Source organism: Tenrec ecaudatus, chromosome 8 (genome assembly GCF_050624435.1).
Source record: "Tenrec ecaudatus isolate mTenEca1 chromosome 8, mTenEca1.hap1, whole genome shotgun sequence".
Lineage (NCBI taxonomy): Eukaryota > Metazoa > Chordata > Mammalia > Afrosoricida > Tenrecidae > Tenrec > Tenrec ecaudatus.
This window is the reverse complement of record NC_134537.1, coordinates 59,312,773-59,332,447: the sequence shown is the minus strand read 5'-3', so window position 1 is coordinate 59,332,447 and position 19,675 is coordinate 59,312,773. Positions and strand designations below refer to the sequence as shown.

At 37.0% G+C, this 19,675-nt stretch overlaps 1 protein-coding gene across 1 annotated transcript in view; it reads left to right on the top strand.

Annotated features, from left to right (window-relative positions):
- Nucleotides 1-19,675, top strand: part of FMN2 (formin 2) — a 368,626-nt gene that overhangs the window by 154,490 nt on the left and 194,461 nt on the right. Inside the window, exon 4 of the mRNA XM_075555679.1 lies at nucleotides 1,536-1,591. Coding sequence (XP_075411794.1) covers nucleotides 1,536-1,591 — 56 coding nt within the window. The remainder of the gene's footprint in view (nucleotides 1-1,535; nucleotides 1,592-19,675) is intronic.

The window sequence follows — 19,675 nt, the reverse complement described above, 5'->3', positions numbered from 1 at the left end:
CTATTCTAGATGCTGGGGATAGTAGAGTTTATATTTTTATGGGGTTTATAAAGAAGTAGGCAAATAAGATAATTATATGTCCTGTGTTGATCCATGCTAGGAAAAGTGAAGGAAGAGAAATAGGAAGTACTAGAGAAGGTGTATAGTTGTTTTATTTAAATGGAGTGGCCAAGGAGGCTGGAGTAATGTGCTGGAATTGTGAGAAATGGGACCATGCGGATAATAGGGAAGAAGAGTAAGAGGTCCTGCCCAAGAGATCAGCTACCATAAAGGTTCTGGGGAGGGAATGTGATTGGCTTGCTTCAAGGACAGTAAGAAGACCCGGGTGGCTGGAACTAAAAGTGTGAAAGAAGGACTTGATGGTGAGGCTATGGATTCTGGGGCAGATGGCACAAGGCACGTGGGCCATTGTAGAGAAAATGACTTTAAGTGAATGAAGGCATTCAATGATGCACAATGATAGGTTATGCAATTTAAACGATACGTTTACTTTTCTATAGCTTTGTTTCTGGGAGAAAGATGAGGCTTTCTACAACAAGTGACCACAGCAGCAAAGAGTTAGTCTCAGACAGCCACCGGGACAGCTGTACTCTGACCTCTAGGGTCAGTATGAGTTGGCATTAACTTGACGGCAATGAGTAGCATTAGAATATAGCTGCATTATATATGCACATATCAGTTAAAATGCAGCTAAATTAGCCATGTAGGAATTATCACAAAGTGACTGCTATGTCTTGTGTCAATTATCTGCTCTGCTTGTCACACAAGGAGGAAGCAAGATGACAGCAGGAGATACATTCTGGTCTTCAACTTTGCGCCAACAGCTTGTATTGTGGGCCCAGGCTTCGCATCTGTAAAATAACAGGATGGACTAGATTTGTGGCTTTAGACTCTGATCCATGGGACACTAGGGCTGCCTGAAGGCAGTTTTATGTTTTTAAACTTCTTTGTAAGTTTCAATAAGATGAGAGTGTCCCCAAGTTTTCAAAGAAGTAGTTGAATAGCTGAGTAGTCCCTGAGTTGACTTTGCAAACTCATAGAGTCTCCAATAATAAAACTTATACTCAAAGAGCCAAATTCTTCCAGAAGCCCATACTACTTAGAGATACTTGGTGAGAGAGTTCTTCATATCTTATTGAAACCACAGGGTGACTTGCCAATTGTTAGGGAAGGTTTTCCTGATCATCTTTCCAGATTGGTGAGTTGGCTGCTATTTTGGTTACAAACGTTGGCTAAATGAATTACATAAAATATTATAGGTACTTCCTACCACCATAAAGAAACTACAGTGTACAAACATATTATGGCCAATGTAAAAATGGGTGTGGAACTGTTCTAATTTAAAAACAAAACTAGTGAAATGGCATGACATTTGTATATGATGAGAATTAGTCCAATACAGTAATTTGAGGATAGGCTGAATATTTATGGTACTATGTTTAAAAATATATTTTCAGGAAAGCTTTGTTTTCTGATTAAGGAAATGGGAAATTTTCTATTTTAGATATTGACTGTTTACTTCCTTTCTGATCCAGAATCTCAATCTGCTGTTTTGGAAACTCCAGAAAAGTGTTTAGATGTTCTCCAGCAGGTAAGAAGATCTTACTAGGATATCTAAGCACATTATCTTAATTATCTTAAAGTTGTGGCATATTTTCTGACTGATATTCCCATCGGCCAGCTAGCTAGGCTGCCTCTGCTTTCCTGAGTTTGCAGCGGCCTGTAGCACAGTAGAAGAGGAGATTCTCTTTCTTTTCATGCTGCAAAGAGATCGAAGTAGAACTTGCTGCAGACTTTCAGAGCTGCATCACACCAGGTCCACCCGAAGGACGAGCTCCACACAATAGCTGGCTCTGGAAAGACTTCGTGGTCTCTCTGGGACTGTGCAGAGATATGCCTGACTAAATAACCACGTGGCTTGCTTAATACATGTTGTCAAAACAAACGTTGCGGGTCTTAAGTTGCTGTTTGGTAGAAGAAACATTCGTGTCTGCTTAGTGTCCATGGAGCTATGGAACTATTTATTTTCTATTATCAAAGAAGCCAAAATTTGTATCTTTTACTCTTGAACCAAAAATGGATTTGCTATTTGGGGGGAAAAAAAAACCTTCAAGAAAAGAAAGTAGGTATACTGGTATGGAAGAGTAAAGTGGATAGTCTTAGATGTAAAACTGTTTAACTTATTTCTATCTTTTCCCAAGTATGATTTTGAAAATAACTTAGTATTATCATCATCAAACAAGATTGTGGTCCGGCAGAAACTAAGAAGATGCTTTAATTGGGTAGTGAGGTATGCATTGTTCTCCTAATCACCAGGTCAGCAGTTGGAAACCACCAGCTGCTCTGCAGGAGGGAAATGAGATCTTCTATTTTACTAAAGATTTACACTGGTGGAAACCTGTAGGAGCAGTTCTACTGTCCTAGAGTCTCTGAGTTAGAATCAACGCAATGTAAGTGAGTTGCGTTTTTTTTCTCCTTCCTGATTCCTTCACCTATTTCTGGTTAGTATGTGACAACATTCTTAGCCTACCTAGGACATAATGAAATTAAAGAATGGAATGATATGCGAAGCTTAAGATGATGTCCCATTAAAATTAAGAAATCCTGCTTCATTCATGAAGATTATGCTCCCTCTGGAGGATAAATGGGAGTATAACTAGTGCTTTTCAAATATACAAATAGATTGGCTATTGGCATAAGAGTAAAAAGTTGCCCTTAAAGTTACCAACATCAAAGCAAACTCATTGTCCTTGAGGTGATTTGGGCTCACATCATTCCAAGACAAAGTACAACTCCACAGACTTCTCAAGGCTGTGCATCTTCACAGAAGCACAGTGCCACATCTTTGTCCCATGGAGTGGCTGATAGGTTTGAACTGCCCACCTTTTGATTTGCAATACTTACCCACTGTACAGCAAAGCTGTTTTAAAATTGAAGTCTCTCCCATAAAGTCTTCACATTATTGTAGGATATTTCGCCATGGGTTAACAATCAAGAAAAATATAAAATAACTTTACAGTTATATATCTTTAATTATTCAATTGAAGTCTCAGGATATTAAGTAATATTGTACTTGTGTGATCATTGTTGATATTCTAGAATACTTCATGGTCAGGTTTTCTTTGGAGTTATATGAGATGAAGTAAAAAAAAGTATGGTTATTAGTATCCCAGTTAATATATGAACCAGTTTATTCCAAACCAATAAAATAAACATGTCTCTGTAATCAACATAGCAGCATACATCAGATAGCAGTCTATATATTCCCTCCATAATATACTTTTCTTATTTTAATCAGAGCACTTTGGGGGTGGGGGGAATTGAGGCCAAGGCTAATCATCAAAATTTTAACAAATTTCAAGTAGAAACCTTCCAAAATCATTGAAACTTTGCAACAAGTTTACAGGAATGATGTCCCAAAAACATCAAGCATTTTTAGGAAGATTTAAAAGCCTTTAAAGATGAACCAAGAAGACTGTCAACCTAGACGAATAAAGAAACTGTGACTGAAGTCCAGAAACTGGTAGAAGAAAAATGTAGACTGGCCAATGATGTGATAGCTCCCAAAGGTTGGCTTTCTCAATTTGAAGGAAACATCTTGAAAACATTGTGTGATGATCCAGCTAGCTCGAAAGCTGATCTGTAGCTACTGAACGTGTCTTTAGTGAACAAATAAAACTAGCATGAGTTTAGATGGACAAATGTGATCTAGGGAACGTGCTACAATGAAATCCGTTTTTTCCAAGGAGCTCTTTTGGGCCAGTTAAATTCAAGTCAGAGAGGTTAGCTGCTTTTATGGGATAGCAAAAGAGTAAATTTTGATAGATTTTATTGAAGGGCACAGGATGATTATTAAAAAGAATTTTTAAGACAATTGAAAACTGTATTTATGAGGCTAAAGGACCAGAAAGTTATGGTGAGAATTTCTTTTCCCGCTCCTAAAAATACACCTGCTCATTCCTCAAGAGTTGTAAGAGAGATTCTATGAGAATTTCACTGGGAAACCTTCTGTGGAAAAAATAAACTTTTTTCCCCATCCATGAAATTAGCCTCTAAAATTAGCCACTTACTGTGAAGCACAATTCTTGACATGTCAACTAGATAGCTAATGTCTTTTCTCTTTAAGTGGCATGTGTATTTTTACAAGAATTTGAATTGGTCATAGAAGGATTACAATTACTTTTCATTGTGCTATGCATCTGGGCTATATTGCTTTATGTTAGTCTTAAAACAATCCTTTAAAGTCATTGAATTATGATAAAAAAATATTTTCATAGAAGCTGAATAATTTGCCTAAGGTCATTAAATTGATAAAGTATAGAGCAAAGATTTTCATTTGAGTCAGTTTGATTTTCTGTCCATTATAGTAAATTATGTTTTTATATTGATCATCTTTGATTTTATAATTTTTTTATTTTAAAATGTTCTTGACAATCACCAGATAGATATAAATGAGACTGTCATTTAAAATTTTCTTCTGTTATACAAGAGACTTCAAAAGGCTCACGGGAAAATTCTGGTATAATTTAATTCTATTTTCCATGAACTTTTTAATACCCCCTTATATTTAAGTTATAATATTTGTATGAGTCAAATGTCTAGATACATTTGGAGGTGGAGCTATTTCTGGATGATCAAACAAAGACTAATTAGTCCACTATGCATTTTTAGGTTTTACTACAACTTCGTTCCCTATTTTGTGTTAATCTTACTAAATTAAGTCTCACTATTAAGAAAACAAAAACATGAAAAACTTGTGGTTTCATTGTGTCTTCTGGTGGTATAACATCTTGCTTTCTTCTTCTTAGTCACTAGATGGCAGTTCTGTATCTTTCTAAATTACCACAGAAGCAGAAAGAGGTTTTAAGCTACAGCTGGTTCTGTATGGGTGATGAGCATAAAAGGTTTTCTGGCTCATTTGGAGCTGCCTGCATTATTTGGGGTTGTAATGTGACATCTCCAGGACTGCTTAGGTGGGTCACGAAGCAGATTTGGAAAACATCATCTACATGTCCCTCCAGATTGAATTCCGACACCCGTTCTCTCCATCTGACATCTCTGGAAAGTATTGGATGAATTTGCCCTATACGCCCTCTTTCTGTACTTAATCATTATGAGAGCTCCACAGCTCTAAACAAAAACACATGACTCAGAGAGCCTTTCCTCAACCAAGAGGAGTCTACAACTCGGGTGGCCAGAGTGATACCCAGAGGAAATGGAGCTGGCACTTAAGCAAAAAGAAAACTTAATTGTTACTCCTTGAGTGTTTTTTTTTTAATGCCCTTTGTTGGGAATTGTGTGCTTATAAAGTAGGCCTCACCTCTTAATTACTTTAATAGCAAGTAATATACTCTGAAAATCTGACAAGTCCCAAGAATTATTTCATGAAACTGAAAAATAACTCTCTTTTAGGTTTGTTTATTTGAATACAAATCAAACTATAAATTCTTTTATAATATGTAGTATGAGATAGGTAAATATTAATTTTTTCTAAAAACCTTTATACTTAAGTTAAAGGTAAATATGAGGTAGAATTCTTTACCTCATCACTACTCAGCCTTTGACTTATTTTTCCTCTTGCAATTATACACTTTTGTGTTTTGAAGAATTTTCTTAAAGCCCTTAATATATTTTAAATGTAAATGAACTATTTGAAAAGTAAATAAAATTAAAATGTGATTTAAAAAACCACTACCTTTGGGAAAGACTTAGAATGTCAGGTGGTTGAAGGTTAGACTTCTGCATAATATAATAGTAATTAATTATTAACAGTGATCTCTGTTGAAAAGTAGTAGCTAATAAAATAAAATTATACAATATCAGCAATTTCTTTTCCCATATGTCATACACAATCCCAATGGTCAAAGTTGTGATAATTGGCCATATTCTATCTTACTCCAATTACATCCTCCTTGGAATTTGGCTCTTCTTTTAGGATCCTACTCTGATCAGTACCATGGGTACCATGGGGTGCCCTTAATGTCCCTCAAGTAATTGGATGTGTTTTCCATTGGAGTTCTTTAAAGTATCTGGTACAGTGTTCATATACAATGGTTACTCAATGTAGTTTCAGGGGGAAAATTACAAACAAAAGAAATAGATAATGTAATGTAAAATAGCTACATAATAGTTAAATGTGCTTGAAGGTTTATTTGTAAGTGTCTTGGCATAGAAAAGTTAAATGAATTGACTAAATCTAAAGAAATTATAGAGTGAAAATGATTATGAAGAAATATTTCTGGCAACACATAAAAATGAGAAACTACTTGAATTGGATTGCAGTACATTGAGCCTATGGAAGGGGGATGAAAAGAGAAATATTGTTCATTTCAAGCTCTTTTTCAATACTAAAGCAAAAGGTAATGTGGAGGTTATTTGCAAGGCATTTAAAACTTAGCAATCAGTCATACAAGTATAAAGTAAAAATATAGATCAAAATAGATAGGAGACTTATAGGAAAGGAGGAGAGAGAAATGTGTGACTAAGATCAGGGAATGATTTAGACATTTTTCTTTTGAAGGGAAAAAGAAAGACTATGAATCAGTTTTTAAAATGAAGACAATTCATAATAGTCAAGCAGTGATGATTTTTGAAAATTTGAGCTAAGGATTAGATGCCAGACATTGTTTTTTATTTTTCTATGTGGTGGCATTAAGGAGCCCTGTGGACACTGTGGGATAAGTGTTGAACTGCTAACTGCAAGGTTGAAGGTTCAAACCCACCAATTATTCTGCAGGAGAAAGATATGACTGTCTGCGACTATAAACATTTATAACGTCAGAAACCACATATATATGGTTGATAAGAGTTGGAATAGACTCAGTGGCAGTGCATTTGGTTTGGGGGGGATATGAGGTGCTAGAGCATACTGAACTATGTTGAGCAGCACAACATGTAACCATTAGTGCAGCCAGGACTCTGTACCTGATAAAAAACATATTATTTACATCTCTTATCACAATCGATACATTCATCCAGTGCATCAAGTATATTTGCACATATTCCACCATCATCCTTTTCAAAGCATTCTCTTCTCACTTGAGCCCCTGAAAAGTACCCTATATACTTGTGTATAAGCCGAGTTTTTCAGCACAAAAAAAGTGCTGAAAAACTGGGGTTCGATTTATACACAGGTCAGTGGTACCCCAGCGAGGTGTAACATCTCGCTGCCAAGACCCCACCCCCGTAATGGGACTAGCGCCCATTATCTCACAGGTGATTGCCATTCCTCCGCTGTTTATTCAAAGCCCCACTGACACCTCAGGGTTTTAAATGTTTGTTTACTCACATCTAACCAATCGGAGCAGTCCTATGAAGTGGACGGCTCCAATTTGCAGAAGTACCCATAATGATTTACTTACGCTGGCAGCTGAACTGGTTAAGGATGTGTCTGTGGCTGTACTCCGTCTTTACCCTCTGGTCTCTGTTAATTCACATCCTGCATCCCCCATCCACATGGACTAAACCCACTCCTCCGGGCTAACATGTCGCAGGGTGGAGGGGGGGCATTACCATGAAAGTCTTTTTCAAAGTCTTGGGTTTTTTACCCTATTAGAAATGGATACTCTTGAACCAAAACAAAAACACCAGTCATATGAGGCTGGTTTCAAAATGAGGGTTGTGTCAAGAACAGAAGAGAGCAATAACAATATTGCAAGTAGGGAATTCTGTGTTGACGAAAAGCAAGTGAGAGAGTAGAGGCAAATGAAGACTGACTTGGAACGGATTCCAAAAGCTAAAAAAGCTCGTTGTGGTTTAATGTCTTTTTATGGGGCTCTAGAGAGTGAATTGCATAAATGGGTTATGAAGTGTCGTCAAAATGGTTACTGCGTAACATGCATGGGAATCTGCATACGTGCTCTACAAATGGCTATGGATGACAAATATAAAGCACCAGGCATTGAAAAATTTGCTGCGTCAGCAGGATGGTGTACCTGCTTCATGAATAGCTTTGGCCTATTATGTTAGAGACAAAGAACAAAGATTTCCAAGAAATTGCCACAAGACCTTGAAGAAAAAATTATGTCATTCTAGTCATTTATTATAAAACAAAGAAGGATTTATAATTATGACCTGGCAGATATTGGGAATATGGATGAAACTTCCATGACTTTTGATCTTCTAAGCTACAGAACTGTGACAAGTTTAGGAGAAAACAACATTTTTCTCAAAACCACAGGAAATGAAAAAAAAAAACACTTTACAGTTGTTCTATCATGTTTGGCTAATGGAACTAAGCTGTGTCCTGTCATTATTTTTAAAAGAAAGACGTTGCCTGAAAAGATCAATTTTCTACCAAGAATTACTGTGCGTGCACATGTTAAAGGCTGGATGGAAGGAGATGGAACAAAAAAATGGCTGGAAGAAATTTGGAACTGACAACTTAAAGAAAAAGCCAGCGTTACTTGTTTGGGATGTGTTCAGAGCCCACCTATCGGATCACATAAAAAAAATTGGCAAAATCTAGTAAAGTTACTTTAGCCATTACTCCAGGTGGGCTTACATCTGTACTGCAGCCTCTGGATGTATCTTTGAATAAGCCTTTTAAAGACCGTGTGCAAAGGATGTGGCATGAATGGATGTCATCGGGTCAAGCCCAACTAACAAAAGGAGGAAATCTCATGAAGCCTGACATAGAGTTAATAGCAAAGTGGGTTCGAGATGCATGGGAAAACATTCCAGAAGACATGATGCGACGTGCCTTCCAGAAACGTAGTATTAGTAATGCTATGGATGGCAGTGAAGACTGCGCTCTGTATGAAAATGACAGCATTGATGGTGATAACGGCGATCTCAGTGAGGACAGCGTCTATGATGACCTCACACCAACTGAAGCTCTACACTGGGATACGGATGATGATGAGGAATCCAGTTTTGAAGGATTTTAACTCTTTACATTTTAGCTTGGTTGCTGATTGAGCTCAAGGTATCATTGTTGATACCTTATTGTTTTGTTGAACCTATTTTCCACTTACTGTGCTTGTTTACTAATGTTAAATGACTTGTTGTCCTTTTATTTATGTTTTTTTATTTAGAATAAATATTTAAATATATTACCCCACTGATATCTCAATTTTTAGTAATTTTATTTACATTTGTTTTGATTATTGAAACTCACCAATAGCTTCTGCATTTTCCACCCTAGGCTTATATTCGAGTCAATCAGTTTTTCTGGTTTCCCAGGTAATAAGTAGGTACCTCGGCTTATACTTGGGTTGGCTTATATTCAGGTATATATGGTATGTACTATTATAAAAAAATTTTTAACACCCTGACACTAAGTCAATGTTGACTCATAGTGGCACCACTGTGTGTTTCTGAGAGTATTCATGGGAGTAGAAAGCCCCCTCTTTCTTCCACATTGCTGCTCGTAGTTTCAAACTGTCGACCACGCTGATTGTAGCCCAATGTATAATGTCTTTGCAATCAGGGCTCCTATGTATTATTCCAAGAAGAGGGGAAATAGAGCTCAGAAAGGGAGACTAGCTATGAAACACTTGCCAGGTGTAGCTAATCACAACTAAAATGCTGATGTGAAAAGCAAGAAAAATTAGAGAAAATGTATTTGTTAACCATACCTAGGAGGTAAATTAGGCAGTGGTTCTTGGACCATGAGCATCAACATCACTTTCTAAGTGGCTAGAAACACCTGTGCCCCTACTCCACACCAGCTGCATTAAAAACCCTGTGGGCCACTCTATTAATCTGTTTATCAAGCTTTGTAGGTGGTTCTGATGCACATTATTAAAAGAAAAGTTTTTAAAAGTAAGCTAAACCAGAAGACAGGAAAGTGATTATTTTTAAAGATTAATCTTGAGGAAAAGATCGTATAGTCATGATGTGACCTGAAGTGTTGATAAGAAGGAAAAGAAGTTTGCAGACATCAATGCAGACATAATATCCAAAGATGTAAGAATAAATGAGATTTCCTAGGACTAAGGAAAATGGCCCATAGGCAGAGGAGCCATTTTCCTCTGGGGGAGCTATTCAGGAAAAAAATATGGAAAATAAGAAAAGAGAGACAGACAGACAGACAAATAACTGTAATTCTATAGACTAAGAGAGGAGACAATTATAAGAATGATTCATAGTGCCAGATTCTGTATTTACAGGGTGACTATAATGTTTGATAGTAGACTATTTGGGGTTACTGGGAATTTCATGTGAGGGAATGAATGGTCAAAAGGCGGTTCTTTGTTCTGAGTGATATTTCTTATCCATTCAATTTATACTTTCTAACTATTGCTCTTTATGAGGGATTTCACGAAGTTAAATAATACAGGTATACACCATTTTATTGTTCTTCACTTTATTATGCCTCACAGATATTATGTACTTTTTACAAATGAATGGGTGTGGCATGCCAGAGTAAAAAAAAACTGCCAGATAGCATTTCCCACTTTGTGTCTCTGTGCCACATCTTGGTAATTCTCACAATATTTAAAATTTTAAAATAATGCTATTGCACAGTTAATAGACTAAGTATAGTATAAACACAACTTACATGCACTGGGAGATATATATATATATAATCTATCTAGCTATTTAGCTATCTATATGAATTGGTTTATACAGAGTTTTACTTTATTGAAGTGGTCTGGAACCATACTTACACTACATCTGAGGGATCAATAATAGGTAGATTAAAGCAAGGTAGATACTTGGGGGTGAAAAATGGACAGACATTTTACATCCCTAGATCATTAATGGAAAGTAAAATTGTGATAGTTTTTCTTCTTTGAATTATTTGGTACAATTAAGGTGTATATTGCTTTAGAATATAATCTATAACCTTGACACAATTCTAGGTCAAAGAATTAGAAACCGTTCAGAATATGTGAGCAGGAACAACAAAGTATTTTCCCTTTACTGTTTTTTTTTTCATTCTGACTTTCTTTTTCTAAATATATTGTTTATTTCCACTGTAAAAAATTCATTAACCATCCATCAAATTGTTATCAGCTTCTACAGTAAAGAAGTGTTAAAATTAATAGCCACTTAAGTTTTAAATTCTCCTTCACACCTCAATTTTACTTTTCTTATCTTCAATGAAGGGAATGGAAGAGATTTGTGATTCTTGTTAAGAATAATATAGTTTCAATAATCCATCATATTTTTCTTTATGAGGTCTCTAGGGATGTCATTAGGCTATGTGAGGATCCTCTTTTCCACAATGTGGCTTCTTCTTGACAAAACCCTAGATTCTAGGACCTATAACAGACCCAGAACATACTTAGGACTTTATAAAGTAGATAATCTTCACACAGAGAGCTAAAACAGCATATCTCTTCTAGATACAGAAACATGGGTGGGTGCATAGTAAGTTATGGGCAGACCTACCAACAGTAAAGCCAGCAATTGGAAACCACCGGCTACTCCATCAGAAAGGATAAGGCTTTCCATTCCTGTAAAGAGTTTTCTCAGAACCCCACAAGAGCATTCTACCTAACACTATAGAGTCATTATGAGTCAGAATTGACTCAGTGGCAGTAAGTGAGAGGCATGTTCCATTTCATTTTATGAAATCAAACTTCAAATAGACTATTTTATTCTTGTGCATAATCAAATGTATTTGGAAGCTTAGCTTCTTTTTCATATAGCATGTACTCATAAATCTGAAATCCCATTTAGTTTGCTCTAAAATCTTAGGATATGTTAGAGTTTAGAAGATAAATAAATGTAAGTTTTTTATGTTTTAGTGAAGAGCATCATTCCCACATTACTGAAATCAAGAAATACACTAACTTACCAATAATATGGCCTTAGAATTTAGTAGAACTTGAACATCTGAGTAATACAGAAAATAAGTTATTATGTTAATACATCTGGGTATCTACATATACATGATAAATTGTTAATGTACCAATAAACAGTTTTTATTTTCTAGGTTATAAGAGTGTCCTGCTAATAAAATAAATATAATACATTTTCTAAGATGAGCAAGTTATCTTTCCCACAAAAGTGTGATGTTATTTTATCTTGACCTCCCATTTGACACTGTGACATTAATGTTATATTAATATTTTCTTTTTCTGAGAATCATATTTTGCAATGTAAAAGTAATTTTGGTGAACATTCGATTTTTAATAGTAACTTATCATTTGTTATATTCAAATATTCAAACAATTTTTAAAGAACTAATCATCACTACCCACATGTAAGGTTATACAAGAATGGAGAATTTTTGCAGATGCACTGCATACAATTTTTCAGCCAAAGCAGATGACCCTACCACTAACAATGATTTGTATTTTATTAAATTTGCTTAAAATACAAATATTCTCAAAATAGAAATACATAAAATTAATCACTTAATACATTTTACCTTACTTAATACATGATAATATATTACATTCATAATTAAAAATATATTTGTTAGTTTTTCTCCATTTATGTTTATTATTATATGAATCCTGGGCAAAATGATCAAGATAAATTATCCTGGTGGCATGTCAGGGTAACCAGCCCCTAGGTGCAATTGTATGGTTATAATATATAAAGATTATAATAAAGTCATAGAGAATAGGAGAGGTAAGAGAGAAGATAAAATGAAGGAGTCAGACACATTTCATGGTAGCATGCTCACCTCAGCCCTTCTTGATGGTCCACATGGAGGTGCAGAAGGAGGAGAGAGTGATTTATTCCTAATCAAGGCTTATATATCTTTTTGGGGTGTGCAAGCCCTCTGATTATAGGTAACAACCTACCTCACAGGAAGGGGTTGTACCGCTCCAGGAGAGGGACATATCTGATTGGAGAAAACGGGAGCAGATGAAGGGGTAGGAGGAGAGAGTGGAACACATCCTGGCCCACCAGGCCTTGAAGATAATGACCCCAATTAGAGCAGCCAGTCCAGAGAGTCCAAATGGCCAGCCCCACTATGAAACATGACGCCCCTCACTGACCTGTGGCCCTGCAGGGGACAGCACTGGAGACACAGTGTGGGAATTGTGCCTGATCTCATCCCACCACACTGAGGCAAAGCACTGGGGGAGTGCAGTGGAACATCAAGGGAATGGGGCGGCAAGGTACCCAGGGAAAGATGAAGGTGGACTTTGGGGCCAGGGTGTGGTGCCCCAATAGACTAGACTGGAAAATACTCCTAAAGGCCAACAAATGATCGTTGAACTAACTACTAGCTTTTCTTTCTTGTGTTTTGTTTTGTTCTTTGACAGTGATTTGTTGTTGTTGTTGTTGTTTTGTTGTATATTGTTGCTTGGTTTTGCTCTGTCTTGTTTTTGTGCATGTTTTTATCTCCACAGGTCTGTTTAAATAAGATAGGCTGGATGAACAATCTGGAGTAGAAAACAACGGGACCGACAGTTCTGGGGGGACACGGGATAGAAGGAAGTGGGGGTGGGGAAAGGAAGAGTTATTAACAAACCCAGGGACAAGGGAACAACAAGTGATCCAAATTGGTGGTGAGGAGGGTATGGGAGCCCTGGTAGGGTGTGATCAAGGGTAATGTAACCAAGAGGAATTTGCTGAAACCCAGGTGGGGACTGAGCATGATATTGGGACAGGAGGAAAATCAAAGGAAATAGGGGAAAGAGCTGGGAGGCAAAGGGCATTATAAAGGTCTAGATAAAAACATGTACCTATGCAAATATATTTATATATGAGGATGAGGAAATAGATCTTTGTGCCTATATTTATAGGTTTAGTAGTAAGGTAGCAGAAGGACATTGGGCTTCCACTCAAGTACTCCCTCTATGCAAGAATACGTTCTTATATTAAATTGGCATTCTATGATGCTCACCTTCCCAACACAATTTCTGAAGACAAAGCAGGTGAATAAGCAAATATGGTAAAGAAAGCTGATGGTGTCTGGCTATCCAAATATAGTGTCTGGGGTCTTAAAAGCTTGAGGGTAAACAAGTGGCCATCTAGCTCAGAAACAACAAAGCCCACATGGAAGAACACACCAGCTTGTGTGATCATGAGGTGCCAAAGAGATCAGTTATCAGGCATTGAAGAACAAAAACTCATATCATTGGGTGCACACCTCCATGATATGATCGCTGAAGACAAATGGGTGCATAAGCAAATGTGGCAAAGAAAGCTGATGGTGCCCAGCTATCAAAAGGTATAATGTCTGGGGTCTTAAAGTCTTGAAGATAAACAAGTGGCCATCTAGCTCAGAAGCAATAAAGCCCACATGGAAGAAGCACACCAACCTGTGCGATCATGAGGTGTCAAAGGGATCAGGTATAAGGCATCATCAGTACAAAAAAATCTTACCAGAGTGAATGAGGGGGGTGGTGCGGAGTGGAGACCCAAAGCCCATTTGTCGGCCACTGTAGATCCCCCTGCAAAGGGGTATAGGGGAGGAGACGTGCCAGTCAGGGTATGATGTAGCAATGATGAAAAATACAACTTTCCTCTAGTTCCTAAATGCTTCCTCCCATCCCCCCACCCCACTATCATGATCCGAATTCTACCTTGCAAGTCTGGCTAGACCAGAGGATGTACACCGGTACAGATAGGAACTGGAAACACAGGGAATCCAGGGCAAATTATTCCTTTAGAACCAGTGGTCTGAGTGGCAATACTGGGAGGGTAGAGGAAGAGAGGAGTGGGAAGGGGGAACCGATTACAAGGATACATGTGACCTCCTCCCTGGGGGATGGACAACAGAAAAGTGGGTGAAGGGAGACATTGGACAGGGAAAGATAAGACAAAATAATAATTTATAAATTATCAAGGCCTCATGAGGGATTGGGGAGCAGGGAGGGAGGGAGCAAAAATGAGGAGCTGATGCCAGGGGCTTAAGTGGAGAACAAATGTTTTGAGAATGATGAGGGCAATGAATATACAGATGTGCATTACACAATTGATGTTATGTATAGATTGTGATAAGAGTTGTATGAGCCCCTAATAAAATGATTTTTAAAAAAGGAAGGAGTTGTACCATAGGCAATACAGCAATGGGAGGAGGATAAATTAGGGGTGTACACACTATAGGAAGAGGAAGGATTAGGGATCACATATGACAAGATGGGCGGGTCCTAGATTCATGATGGCAGCCTAACCTTGATCATCATGGAGCTGGTGGTTTGACTTATTCTGAGCTCTCCAGGGAAAGCATCCCCTGTCCTTAACAGCAGGGAGTGAGCCCCACCTACAATGGACCAGGTGGTAGTCTGATTGCTCTGAATGGCTGATGCCTTCAGGGCGATAACTTGACAATCATTTACCTCTAGTCACAAGCATTGTCTTAGGTCTGACATATATTTGGGGAAGACAAATTGAGGAAAGTCTTTTTATATCCCACAGTGGCAGAGTGGTTACACATTGGGCAGCTAAATTCAAAGTCAGCACTTCAAAACCATTAGCCACTTTGTGGGAGAAAAATGGGACTTTCTACTCCCATAAAGAGTTACAGTCTCAGAAACTAACAGCAGCAGTTCCATTCTGTCCAGTAATGTTGCCATGAGTCGGCAATGACTCGATGGCAGTGATTTTGTTTTTTTGGGGGGAGAGGGGTGCTTCTTTCTCCTTTAAAATTAAAATTTATTTTAATTTTTAAAGGTAAGAACTCAGCACTATGAAAGTCTTTGAAAGGTTAAGAAGAAAATTTTATTTCTCTAATGTCAAATCCTTTGACAATCTGTTAGGCCTCTAGAAACACAAAAGGAAAGAGGTCTTCAACTTGAGGAGTTGATAGACAACAGAGTTCCTGGCAATATTCTAGATATTAAATCTAGATTGTCAGCAGGCCGAACCTGCAGGTCTGCCCTTCAATCTCTGTAGGTTCTGAGAGTTAAAAAAAAAAAAAAATCACTTGCTTCAATAGCCTGTGATCAGGCTGAGTGTTTTTCTGGGTAATAAAGATAGATAGATAGATAGATAGATAGATAGATAGATAGATAGATAGATAGATAGATAGATAGATAGATAGATAAAATCAGTGGCGGATCTCACCTGGTTCACACGAGTTTAGCAGAGTGGATACCTATTTTGTTGTTGTTGTTGTTGTTGTTGAGATTGGTCAACTAGTAGTTAAAATGGCACTTGTAACTAAGGTTCTCTCTAAGGTGAACAGGTGGACAACTGCCAAATTTCCATTTCTTACTTTTTTTTCCTTCTTTTTGACATTTATAAAATATTTAATTAATTAATTTTAGTGTTTTTAATAATTTTATTTGCGGAGGGGGGGCTCTTACAATTTTATAACAACCCATCATTCAATGGTACTTAACATACTTGTACATATGTTGCCATCAACATTTCCTAAATAATTTCTTTGTACTTGAGCCCTTGGTATCAGTTCTTTTCCCCCTCCCACCCTTATGAAACCTTCATCATGTGTCTTCCACTGTCCATTGTCTCCCTTCACCGACCTTTCTATTATTCGTGAGGGTAGGGAGATGGAGAGCGGGGTGGGGGAGGAGAAGGGGAAACCCATCTTTACTCTGTTCTAATCTTCATCTTCACAACAGCTACTCTAAGCACCCATAGGTACCATCGTAGGTTTAAAAATATTAATCTGAACTGTGCTTGTCATATTTATTTATTCATTTCATAAAAATCATTATACTTGTGATAAAATACAATATTTTTATTCCCTTGTATTTATTACTTCAGTAAACAAATATACATTGTAGAGAGAAGAGTTCCAAACAACTAGTGGGTGACACACTGTCATTTGTTTCAGTTCTATATTATGCCCCAAATTCTCATGAGAGACTAGGAGTGAATTACACAATTTCTGAAAGTGTTCAAAGAGCTAAAATATTATCAGAACAATTGCTATAAGTTCAACAGATGTGGCAAGGGTTTAAATGATTCACCAAAAATGTTCAGAGTAAAGAAGTCTGTGTCTAACATATCAAGCACAATGACTATTATCTAATTGGCCTACCTATAGAGGAATGACATCCTATTCCTACGGTGAAAAGTTGGTTAAGAATAAATCACAGTCAATGATGCTCAGATAAAAGTAAAGAATACTGCAAGTGAGGATGCCAATCAAGAAACAATATGGAAATATCTTAAATAATAGTTTTTTTGTTTTTGTCAGATATTAATGTTTTTATTAATATTTTTAAAAACATAATGTGATCAATTTTTGTGTACCTCTTTTATTGCTCTTACTTAAGTATTGACTGAATGAAATTATTAACTAAATTTTAGTATAATTATTTTTTAAACTAAAAACATTCATTAGGGCAGCAAACCAGTTGTTAATTATTTTAATCCTATCACTGATAAAAACTCATATGGAAATGAACTTATACTGCTTGCAAGTAGTAAAGTACCTTCTTGAGAGTTTTTAAAATGTCTGCTTTACCTTTGTAAATTATACTCTCTGAATACCAACTAAGCCTTGACTAACATCCTTACATAAGGAAGGACAGATAACAGCCTTAGAAACGTTTAGCTGTATTAAGAACCAAAAGTCCTCCACACACTTGGTTCCTATCTTATAATGAATGGTAGGCCTTATTTTATAGATAGTAATGGCTGTTCAAGAAAATCATTGTGTTACTTGTTTTGCTTTTTCTTTGCTTCAGGATCTTAAAATATTCACAGAATAATTAATCGATATCACTTTAGCTAAAACATTCCAACAAATTGCACAAGAGATATGCCTTTTTTCAGATACTTTTTTCTTACTTTAAGTTCCGCTCTTAGTTATTTTTATTACTTTGTTTATATTCCCCTTTTTATTTAACTTTAGAAAATTTGTGATTCATGACAAATGCCTACAGAAAAAAAAATTGTACTACACATTTGATATTAACAATCCATGTTACGTAGATGACACAGCTTTCTGAAAGTTGAGCTGAAACACTTAGTGATGAAGATCAAAGAATGCAACCCTCAATATGTATTATACCAAAATGTAAATAAATACAAAATCCTTATAACTGGCTAATAAATAGCATCATGTTAAATGGAAAAAATGACTAAGGCTGTTAAGGATTTTGTTTTAGTAATATCCACAATAATGCTCAGCAAAACATCCAAGATATCAAAGAATATTTTGCACTGGACAATTCTGAGACCAAAGAGGTCACATTGAGGGTCAAAGCAGGCCTTAACCAAACCATGGTATTTTTAATCACTGGAAAATTAATAAGGAAGATGGAAGAAGAATTGATATATTTGGATTGTGGTGTGGCAAAGAATATTGAAATTACCACGGACTGTTAGAAGGATGGGTCTATCTGTCTCAGAAGTAGTGCAGTCAAATCCTCTTAGAAGAGATGTTTGGAAGACTTCAACTCAGGTACTGTAGGCAGGTTATCAGGAGAGACAAGTCTCTAGAAAAAGGACATCATACTTGGCGAATTCTAAGTTCGGAACAAAAGAAGATGTATTTCAATGAGGTAGACCCAGTGGCTGCAACAGTGAGTTCAGATATAACAATTGTGAGGATGGCTAGAACAAGGCAGTGTTTTGTTCTGTCATTCATAAGGTTGCCATGAGTTGGAACTGCCTTAATGGTGGCTAACACAAACAAGGCATACATATGTGTGTGTACATACACACACACATACAGATACACACTCTTTGCTCTATTCCAACCAGACTATCATCTAATATAAAAACCCCAACAATGGAGGTATAAAGGTTGTCAATTTCTTTACTCATGAAATGAAAGCGACACAAATTGATTTCTATAGCCTGGCAACATTTTGTGTTCTTCTATAACAAAATAAAACAATATAGAAGAAGCACAACAGCCTGTGTGACCACAAGGTGTAGAAGGGACCAGGTATCAGGCATCAAAGAACAAAAAATCATATCAGTGTGTGCCCACCTTCCCGATATGATCACTGAAGACAAATGTGTACATAAGCAAACGTGGTAAAGAAAGCTGATGGTGCCTGGCTATCAAAAAATATAGCATCTGGGGTCTTAAAGTCTTGAAGATAAACAAGAGGCCATCTAGCTCAGGAGCAACAAAGCCCACGTGGAAGAAGCACACCAGCCCATGTGATCACGAGGTGTCAAAGGGATCAGGTATCAGGCATCAAAGAACAAAAAATCATATCATCGTAAATGAAGGGGAGTGCAGAAGAGAAACCCAAAGCCCATCTGTAGGCAAGTGGACACCTCCTTACAGAAGGGTCATGGGGAGGAGACGAGCCAGTCTGGGTGCAATGAAATATACAACTTTCCTCTAGTTCTTAAATGCTTCCTCGCCCCCTCCACTATCATAATCCCAATTCTATCTTACAAATCAGGCCAGACCAGAAGATGTACACTGGTACAGATAGGAACTGGAAACAAAGGGAATCTAGGAGAGATGATCCCTTCAGGACTAGTAGTGAGAGTGGAGATACCAGAAGGGTGGAAGGAAGGTGGGGTAGAAAGGGGGAACGGATTACAAAGATCTACATAGAACATCCTCCCTGGGGGACAGACAACAGAAAAGTGGGTGAAGGGAGATGTAGGACAGTGTAAGATATGAGAAAATAATAATTTATAAATTATCAAGGGTTCATGAGGGAGGAAGGAGTGGGGAGGGAGGGAAAAAATAAGGAGCTGATATGAAGGGCTGAAGTAGTAAGCAAATGTTTTGAGAATGATGATGGCAACAAAGGTACAAATGTGCTTGACGCAATGGATGTATGTATGGATTGTGATGAGTTGTATGAGCCCCCAATAAAATGATTAAAAACAACTCAATATTATATTTAAGAATTTGCAAATTGATATTGTT